At 54.4% G+C, this 10,267-nt stretch overlaps 1 protein-coding gene across 1 annotated transcript in view; it reads left to right on the forward strand.

The window, feature by feature from the left end:
* Positions 1-10,267, forward strand: part of MTMR10 (myotubularin related protein 10) — a 55,749-nt gene that overhangs the window by 8,822 nt on the left and 36,660 nt on the right. The window contains exons 5-6 of the mRNA XM_015569100.1: positions 1,689-1,831; positions 6,690-6,780. Coding sequence (XP_015424586.1) covers positions 1,689-1,831; positions 6,690-6,780 — 234 coding nt within the window. The remainder of the gene's footprint in view (positions 1-1,688; positions 1,832-6,689; positions 6,781-10,267) is intronic.

Here is a 10,267-nt window from a genome sequence, read left to right on the forward strand (position 1 = left end):
ATCCCCAGGGGCTCTGCCTCTCTGAGTCCCAGCAACTGCTGCAAACCTCGGAGAGAAAGCTGCCCTCGCTCCGACCGAAGCCAGACAGTCCTGCTTCTCCCGTTTGAGTCTGGGTCCCTAAAGACTCGCCCGGATCTGGAGCTCAGAGTCTGCGACTCCCTCCCGATTGAAAATGCCAACCGCACCCTCCGCCGCCGCCCGCTCCGCGCACTCCGCACCTCAGAAGTTGCCTTCAGCACTGCGCCTCCTCTGAGTGTCCGTATGCGTTACTCTTTCCTCCTAATTGTAGGACTTCCACTCAGCCAGCGTTCCTGTGGGTCTGGATGATGTCCCTTCCGTCTTTTAGTTTCACTTTTGAAATGGTTGTTCGAGGCGGCAAACTCCGGCCTTAACCTATGCCGCCATCTTGGTTCTCTGTGGTTCTTTTTACATAGACACTAGTGGCCCGGTCAGAGGCATGCCCATTGAAAGGAAATTAATGAGAAGAGATCGGGCTCCCTCCTCCCTGGTTCCGGGGCGCGTCACCCAAGAACCGCCGCTCCCAAGTCACCGGAGCTTGGCAGCTCCTGCGTTGGATTTTTACGTAGACACTAGTGGCCCGATGCACAGAGGCATGCCCATTGAAAGGAGATTAATGAGAAGAGATCGGGCTCCCTCCTCCCTGGTTCCGGGGCGCGTCACCCAAGAACCGCCGCTCCCAAGTCACCGGAGCTTGGCAGCTCCTGCGTTGGGCGTCTGCTCCCTGGTGGTCAGTGTGCGTCATGTACCGGACAGTCAGACGGGCACTTAGCCTTTGATATATGTGGATATATATGTATGTATTTATTGATTTCAGAGAAAAAGGGAGAGGCGGGGAGAGAGATAGAAACATCAATGGTGAGAGAGAACCATGGATCAGGTTCCTCCTGCACGCCCCCTACTGGGGATGGAGCCCACAACCCAGGCCTGTGCCCTGACCAGGAACCAAACCACTGAGCACACTGGCTGAGCCGTATTATTATTCCTTACTTAGTCCCTAAAGCTGATTCTACCCTGGAAGAATTGCTTGAAGATACTCAGGAACTTGGGTTGGAAGTTTATTGGAAGTTTATTTTTGTAGGTTTTTGTTTGTTTGTTTTTTTGAGTCCCAGGAACATTGTTGAAAGACAGAGGTAAAAAAATTAATTTAAAGTAGAACTATAGCCAGACCGGTTTGGCTCAGTGGATAGAGCGTCGGCCTGCGGACTGAAGGGTCCCAGGTTCGATTCCGGTCAAGGGCATGTACCTGGGTTGCGGGCACATCCCCAGCAGGAGGTGTGCAGGAGGCAGCTGGTCGATGTTTCTCTCTCATCGATGTTTCTGACTCTCTATCCCCCTCCCTTCCTCTCTGTAAGAAAACAATGAAATACATTAAAAAAAAAATAGAGCTATAAATTGACTCGCTTTTTATATTTTCCAGGATTTGTCTGCTTTTACATTAAAATTGCAATCATAAAATGTATCTAGATGCTGGTGGTTGGCGTGCCAACAATCATTTGACATCCTTTCAAAAGCAAAGTCAAAATCGATCCCCCAAATAAGTACCGTGAGGGCCCGGGAGGCGGTGCTCAGGGCGCGTGTCCTCCCAGTTGGCATCACTCAGCACCTGTTCGGGCGCTGCAGAGAGCGTCACAGGGACCAGTTCTCACACTAATCTTCTTCTCGCTCAGTCAACGACCACAAGAGGAAGCAGAAAGTCCTGGGCCCCAACCAGAAACTGAAGTTCAATCCGACCGAGTTAATCATTTACTGTAAAGACTTCAGGATCGTCAGATTCCGCTTTGATGAATCAGGCCCTGAAAGTGCCAAAAAGGTAACGGCTTGTTTTGTTTTGTATCGGGTCCTGGGTTGTGCACCATACGGATCCATTTCGGTTCTCGGTGGAAGTTTTCACTTCTCAATTGCCCAGATTTTTTTTTTTAGGGGAATTTATCAGATGTCTTCCTAAGTAAATTCAAAGCCAAGGGTGTTAATAGAACTATATCCTTGGACTCTTTAGCTGCTTTAAAATACTCTATATAATTTTTTACCAGCTCCTAAAATAGTACAAAGTGTTGCAGAGATGAGTGCATCTTTTACAGAAGACCATTTCCGACTGGTTTCTTTCTTTTAAAAGACTGAGAAGATGGAGGTGTATTGTCTGAGGCTTGGTAAGACCTCAGAACTTGCTCAGCTAACCAGAAGTTGGACCCAGTTACGTAAATAAGGGTTAGGCACATTCAGAGCAGTGGGAGGGGCCTCCCAGGTCTTAGTGCTTCACAGAAAGCCGCTGCCTCAGTCTGAGTGGCTTCCACAGGCAGCTGACAGCGAAGGCCTTGCACTGCCCTGTTTCCCCAGCCTCCGGGGGAGGGAGCAGCAGGGGCAGAAATCCCCACTTAGATTCCACGTTTTGGCTTTTGCCGAGAGTGGACCCGGGACCCGGTGCCTCCTGGTCCCGTCTGTAGTGACGGAGTCTGAGGAGAAGCCTGCCCGCACCTGGGGAGAGAGCCACAGGCTCCCAAGCGGCAGGAAGGGGCGTTCTCAGGAGTGCACGGCCTCGGCCCCCCAAAACTGGGTGTGTTTGTTTTCCATGACCGACAGGCTTACCGCGGTACATTTTCTGTTGATATCCAAAGGAGGCGCCAGAGCGATCTGAAGGCAGCTGCCTGCATTTGCTTTGGTCGGAGGGTAGGTGTATTTTTAGAGTTAGAATCAGCAGTGTCTTCACAGGAAGACGGCAAGCAGGAGAGGCGTGTCTGAAAATGCATGGCCCCGGGCCGGAGTGCCCAGCAGCGGGTGGAGGGTCTGTGGCTGACAGCCTGCAGGTGGAGTCCGTAAGACCACCTGTCGCACCTGCATTGTGGGAAGTTCAGCGGGGCTCCTCTGAAGGCCCCTTTTAGCAGTTTGTGGTTCTGGCATTCTAATTTGACATGCCTCTTCTTACATAGGAGGACTTCAGAATTAATTAGGTAGAAGACTGTATAAAATACTTTAGGTAAGTTACCCTTGAACTGAAATATGTGCTAGTAACTCAATCGATTAAGGATCAAGATTCTGCTGGTGAAAACCCTGACTTCAGAGTGTAGAGTGTCGAGACTAGTGACAACACAGAACTTAGGAGCCTGACTTAGAACAGGATATATTTTTTAAAATTTTTTTTATTGATTTCAGAGAGGGAGAGGGAGATACATCAGTGATGAGAGAGAATCATAGATTGGCTGCCTCCTGCATGCCCCCCACTGAGGGCCGAGCCCGCAACCCAGGCATGTGCCCTTGGCTGGAAACGAACCTAGGACCCTTGAGTCCATGGGCCGATGCTCTCGCCACTGAGCCAAACCAACTAGGGCAAGAACAGGATATTTTTAAAGAAAGAACTTGTTACAGTGGCCCAGGATTCTTGCAGAAAGTTTACCTTACTCCCACTCTCTCCCATATCTTTCAGGCGACACTGTCAGTGACTGGGAATCAGAATTACAGTGGGGCCTTGACTTATGAGTTTAATTCGTTCCCTGACGGAGCTCGTAACTCGGATTACTCCTATGTCAAATCATAAAGTGAACGAGTGAGACACGTGATGCTGGGCTGATGTGGTGGCGTTCACTGTGACGTTCGCTGCGCCAGCTAGCGGTGGGGTATCTGAAGCTGGCTCCTAACCCGAATTTTAGCTCGCAACTCAAAGCAAAAAATCGGCCGAGAGACGGCTCGTATCTCGAAAAACTCGTTAGTCGGGACCCTCGTAAGTCAAGGCCCCACTGTACTTGGCCTGCTCCTGAGCCGTCTAGATGCCTCGGTGGTCATTTTTGATGTCTGAGCAGTGTGCAGGTCTAGTTGAGAAAATAAAGCACAAGCAAATGAAGATCAAGTAACAGTACAAAGTGGCAACGTAAAGGGTTTCCCACAGAAATGACAGCTGCCAGAGGAGTGACAGTCAGGCTGGCCCTTGTCCGCTGTGCTGCTTGCAAGGGGTGGGTGCTCACTGAACTGTCCACGCACTCAGCTGGTCCAGCTTTCCGGGCCCCGGCCCACGACCAGTTTCTGGCAAAAACCCTTTCCCCTCCGTCTTCACATACAAAAGCTTGTTGGGCAGACCAGAAGAAGTGCACTTTGTCTGGGGTAGCGTCCTAAGGCCGGGCGTGCAGGGAAAGAAGGGGCCCTGAGAATATAAACGGAACACTTTCCCCTGACTTACCGTCTTCAAGCACAGAGGGTTGTGTCGACTGTGGCTGCCAAAGCTTCGTTCCTTCGTGAGTTAATAACAAAAATTCCAGCTTGCTTTTCTTCCAGGGGAAGGTTTGCATCTAAACAGAGGTAAGTGGGGAGCTCCCGATGGGCTCTGCCCCCTGGAAACGCGGGATGCTGCGTTTTCTCTGGGAATGCTGATTTCGTGAGTTGTTTTAAAATAACATGTTCAGAGTTCTCTGCTGGGTGAACCGTGTGATGCTTAGGGAGGACATTGCAAAATTAGAATAATTATGTATGCAAATGAGACCTACTTTTGAAAGTCCTCCAGACTTAGTGATGGGAGCTGGGCATGGGGGCGGAGGCTGTTAGCAGAGAGAGTGCGGGAAAGCCGAGGGAAGTGGGTTCCTGGCTCCCTTGTCTTCTCGGGACGCCCTAGACCAGCACCCAGAGCGCAGCCCAGGTAGCACGTGGAGGTGCCTGTCCGGTTCCCAGAGGTGCCCCTGCCCCGCCTGTGAGGTCTGCACTCTCGTAACTCCTCTGCCCAACACCCAGCTCAGTCCTGCGCCCAGCCCACCTCGGTGCGTGTAGACTGCGTCTGCCTCGGTGTTTATGGTCTTCTCTCCTGCGCTGCCCTAATGCCTAACACCTGTCTCTAACCCTCTGTGTGATGTGCGGTGTAAGGGCTTTATAGAATGGTATGTGGGTTGTGCCTCGCAGGTAGTGTTTGTTTGTTTCTGCTCTCTGGCCATAAAAGCACTCTGTCCAGTGCCATGTGACTGCGTGAGAACAAGGCCCGTGGCTGCTTCCTGAGGGTCTCGGAGAGAGAGGTGCAGGTTGCTGGCTGGGAGCATCCGTCTCCCTGTTGTGTCAGTAGCTCACTTCGTCAGTGGGGACTTCCAGCGCAGCTGCTGCTAAGCTCAGAGCCCCTCAGGAAGCTCCTGCAGAGACGGCGAATGCGGTCGCCAGGCCTCACTGGGGCCTGCTGGCTGCCCTCCATCCCTAGCCTGCTCCTGTCCTCCTCCCTGCGCTCCGTCTCCCTCCTGCCGGTCTCCCGCTCCTGCAGCCCTCGGAACGTCTGAGTCCTCCTTTCTCGTCCTCTTGTTGGCGGTCTGTCTCCCCGCTGGGATCCACGCGGAGTGAGGACAGGGTTTGCGTCCCTCTTGCTCATGCAGCCCCCCCAGGCGAGACGGAGGCCCAGTCAGTGGCTGCTGAGTGAGGGGGTGCTGGGGAGCGGAGGGGAGCGGTTCCCCAGCGGCGTGAGGCAGAGAAGACAGAGCGTGTGCAGAGGCCCCAGGGGATGCTGGGGGCGGGGAGCCAGCTTGTGGGGCGTCAGGAAGGTGGACTCGGCTGTGGAGGCAGCTGGGAGCCACAGAGGATTGCACCCGGGAGCAGCCCTGTTGGTCGGATCCACCTTCGGAGGAGAGTTGTAGGTGCTGTGGGCTGTTTTCAGGACGTAGGGAAGCCCCCGCGATGCCATCAGGTGAGGGGCTTGCGGAGGTGGCCGTGGGCGTGCAGAGAAATGGACAGAAAGGGAAGCGTCTCGGACGGTCGCAGGGCGCAGCGCTCGGTAGGTGTTGCCAGAAGAGGTGCTTTCAGGGAGCTGCTGAGCAGGTGGGGCTGCAGGTGCGCTCGCAGCGCGGCTGTGATCGTGGGACTCAGGCTGTGCGGAGGCCTGAGGACACGTTTCAGGAAGTGGGCTGTCCTTGTTAGTCAACACTAAGACGAACCATAACCTCCGTCTTCTTAGTTGTGTGTTTTAGTGAGACAGGAAGCGTTCTGTAGGAAGCGTTCATTGTGTTTTAAGCAAGAAGCTGACACATACCCACCCACCCCGAACTAACAACTAACAACTAACAACGCTTGCCTTGCTGGCTCGCTGTCGGCAGTGGATCGTGCTGGCTTCATGCTTCTCCTTCTAGACGATGTTCACTCTTTTCAGTAGGATCCCTGCTGTCCTCTTCTTGCGTTGTCTTCAGTTTCTTCCTCCTTGCTCACCTCCCACCATCCAGCCCAGGGCTTGGTCAGCACAGGGCATTCTACCAGCAGCAGCTAAGGATGATGAGCAGCACATTTCACGTATGGCTCCCCCAGAGGCCAAGCGCGCAGTAGGGCGAGCGATTCCTGCCCGGCTGTAGCTGCGTGTCCCTTTTGCAGACGCGCATACTGAGGCTTTCTCTTGTTTAGGAGTGGGTGTGTCGCTGCCTTTTGGGAGAAGGCGTCTCTAGTTTTCAAGGGTCATTTATTTGAATAAAATTACTTCCCTGTTAAAATTCAACTCAGCAAGCACTTGCTGAATACCGTCTGCTCACTAAAGCTTGAACAGTGTCGGGGGCACAGCAGTGAGCGAGACACCGGCCCTAAGGGGCTCTTTCACATTCCAGGTCAACAGGAAACCGTGGAGATAAGTCCCTGTGGTCACTGCCCAAGACGCCCCCACAGCCACGGCCCGATGTGCATTTCATTTACCCACGTGTGTTAACATGGAATTCTAAATGTAGAATCTTTCCTAGGTGTGCCTTGCCATAGCTCATTATTCCCAGCCAACAGACCTCCAGCTACTCTTTGCATTTGAATATGTTGGGAAAAAATACCACCATTCAGGTAAATATGCAAATGTTACATATTGTGACTGTCCCTTTGCATTGTGTCGGTTTTATCCTTGTGTTCCTCGGGAGCCGCCTGCGACATGCGCGTTGGTGGCGGTGGGACTGTCAGCCTCTCGCCTGGAGAGGAAGCCCTGTGGGCAGAGACGGGGGTCAGGTGGTTCCTTACACAGCGGCCGGAAGGGCCCGTGAGTAGCTGGAACAGGAAGCGGGTCCCTGTTTACCACGGCCGCGGCTGTGTTTATGACGGAGATGGACGCACCCTCCCTCTTTCACTTGTAGCTTAAGTTAATCTTACTTTTTAAGAAACCTGGCAGGAAATGAAGAGATGTTCGAAACGCATAATCCTTTCTGGCACGGTGTGACTCAGGAACTGAAGTGGTGGCACTTTTTAGTGGACTTCACAACAGGATGAGGTTCACAACAGGATGAGATTGACGGCAGGAACAGGCAGGGTTGGTGTTTTTTTGTTGTTGTTTCTTATTGATTCCAGAGAGGAAGGGAGAGGGAGAGAGAGAGAAACATCAATGATGAGAGAGAGACAACGATTGGTGGCCTCCTGCATGCACCCAACCAGGGCCAGGGATCAAGCCTGCAACTGCTGCACTCGCCCTTGACTGGAATCGAACCCGGGACCCTTCAGTCCGCAGGCCGACGCTCTAGCCACTGAGCCGAATGGGCTAGGGCGAGGCAGTTTTTATAAATGTAAACTAGTTCTGGCCCTAGCCGGCTTGGCTCAGTGGCTAGAGCGTCGGCCTGCGGACTAAAGGGTCCCGGGTTTGATGCTGGTCAGGGGGATATGCTTGGGTTGTGGGCTCGATCCCCAGTGGGGGGTGTGCGGGAGGCAGCCGATCAGTGATCCTCTCTTATCATTGACGTTTCTATCTCTGCCTTCCTCTCTGAAATCAATAAAAATATTTTAAAAAATAAATAAATAAAATAGTTCTGTCCACATGTCTGTGTCAGCAATGACATCGCCAAGGAGGAGTCCAGATGGCCATGTAATTCTGTACATTAGCTCTATATACTGATAGAACTTTAATCAACCATTTTTTAAAGCCTCATAAAAGCATGGAGAGAAAACGAAGAGGGCATGTCTCACATTAGCCCCTTGTGGGTTAGTGAGCGCACGACCGCTCGCTCACTGAGTCACGTGGTCCCCCCGCTTCACGGGAGAAAATAAACCAGTTACACATTTATAATGAAAGGTCCCTTCACCCCAGCATGGTCTGGGGGATCTTATACATTGTTAATTGTGCTGGTCTTGACATTTTGTTGCCTCAAAACACATGGGAGTAATTCGGTGACCTGCAGGGTGAGAGCGTGCAGTGTCACTGCACTGTCAGTGCAGTCAGGTGTGGGAGCAGTCCCTGCAGCTGCATGGGGCGCAGCAGTCTCGCTGCGTTAGACGACACGGGGAAGCGTCTCCCAGAGAGGATAGGACCGCCACGCTGGCAGAACGGAGCCTTTCTCGGGCGCAGTATTTATAGGGTGTGTGTGACTTAGTTTTTCTTACCAAAATATAACTAATTGTAATCTAGACCTGATTTGTTAGGTTCATTTCTTAACGGAAAGAAACTCCCTTATTGTATGGGTCAGGAGGGTCTCCCTTGGGGTCAGCCCCGAGCTGTCGATGGGATCATCGGGTCACGGTCAGGGGTCACGGTCAGGGTCACGGTCAGGGTCACGGTCCAGGACAGCAGCTGGAAGGGCTGTTTCAGGGGTGCGGGGGCTGTAGGACGGCCTCTGGTTCCCGCTTACGCTCCTTTATGATCCAGGCCGGTTCTTGCCGGTGCTGCTTTTCTGGTAGAAGCGCGGAGTCCGGCGTCCAGACCCTCAGCCTCTGCGCCGGGCAGCCGTGAGCCCGCAGGCACGGGAGCTTCGCTCTGCTCGGCTGGCCTGCCGCGGCCTCACTCGCTGTCCAGTCCTCCTCCAGCCTGTGGGGTCTCTGGGTCAGCAAGACCTCAGGTGGCCTGTGCAGCCCAGAGCGCTTCCCCTGAGTTGCCTGGTGCGCATCACTCAGTTCTCCGTGTCTTGTGTACAGCTTGTCGGTGACAGTGACACCTGACACGCACAGCGTCCGGCGTTTTATTCCCACCCGCCAGGCTCCTCCTCCGGCGAGTGCTTCCTAAGCAGGACGCTTGGCCAGTGCTTGTGAAGGCTCCTCGGAGCCTTGGGCGCCTGCCGCGCTGCTGCAGACGCGTAAACGCTGCTTTAAGATCGGAAGGAGCTGAGGCGTCCACACTCCGCCGTCAGAGGTCATGGCTGTGAGGGAGAGAGGCCCAGCAGCCACCCTGAGCCTCTGGGTGGCATCTTGGCTCCTGGGCTGGTTGAAGCAGTCCTTTCTGAGGGCAGGTCGGCGACAGCTGTGTCCACAGTGAGGCCTGAAGGCGGAGGGCGTCCCTGCCGTCCTCCGAGGGGAGCCTTAGCGGCCCTGGGCGCCCCCTCGGAGCTGTTCTCCAGGCTGCAGCACCCACCCCCCCCGCCCCCCCCGCACGGCCCGTCACCAAGGCCGGCGGGAACAATGGTGCCTTTGAATGGAAAGGAGCCACGAGGCTGTTTTCATCAGTCAGCTGATCATGGGCAGATGGTGACCAGAGCACAGCCTCATCCTTGTTGTGAAGTGATGAGAGGTCAGGTGATGCTAAAGGATTGCCAGCCCCGTGCATGCCCTTCGGCCCAACTGGCAGCTCTGGTCAGCGACGCACGCGAAACACTGGCCTCCCAGCAGGACGTGCTCGTCTTCAGGGCGGTCCGTCTTCTTCCTGTTCACACGGCTCAGGCCACACTCCCCTCAGCTACCCGTGGGAACCACGTAGAGGGCACAGTTCACGGGAAACGGGGCAGGGACTCGACGTGGGTTGCTTGTCAGTTCTCCGATCCCCAGTGCAGCTGTCGATGTCGGCTTGGTCCTCCTGTCCCCTGCACACTGGAGGCTCCTAACCCACCACGTGCACCCCAGTCCCTGGCTCGGGCCCAGGCCCGGGTTCGAGCTCCGCGCCAACTCGCCTCTGAATGGCCACAGCCCTGCGTTCGCCTTCTTCGGCACCTAGTTCCCGCAGTGCCGTCAGAGCCGGCTTTCTTTCCCTCGGAGGGCTCTCGCCTCAGGCGGTAGCGAGTGCTCAGCCTGCTGCACTCCCGTCTGAGATTTCAAAACACTGACGGGTTGGGTTTGAGGCTCAGCCAGGGTGAGCCGGGGTGAGCCGCCAGGCTGCTGACAGCTCTCAGAATGTGAGCGCTGCCCGCTTCTGGTTGGCTGGCGATGGTCGCGTGTGGCGAGGACTCGGGGGCAGCGCTGAGTGGTGGTGACGACAGGACGTGTCTGTGCCTGGTTCCAGTTCGGTGATGCTTGCTGTGGGTTTCTGATCAATTCCCTCTCGAGTTAAGGAAATTCCCTTGTGTTCTGATTTGCTCAGGTCTGAGGTTTTCAGTCACAAGCAGGTGTTAAACTCTGTCAGATGTTCCCTGCGCTTACCAGCCCATCA

This window comes from Myotis davidii, unplaced genomic scaffold (assembly GCF_000327345.1).
Source record: "Myotis davidii unplaced genomic scaffold, ASM32734v1 scaffold164, whole genome shotgun sequence".
Taxonomy (NCBI): domain Eukaryota; kingdom Metazoa; phylum Chordata; class Mammalia; order Chiroptera; family Vespertilionidae; genus Myotis; species Myotis davidii.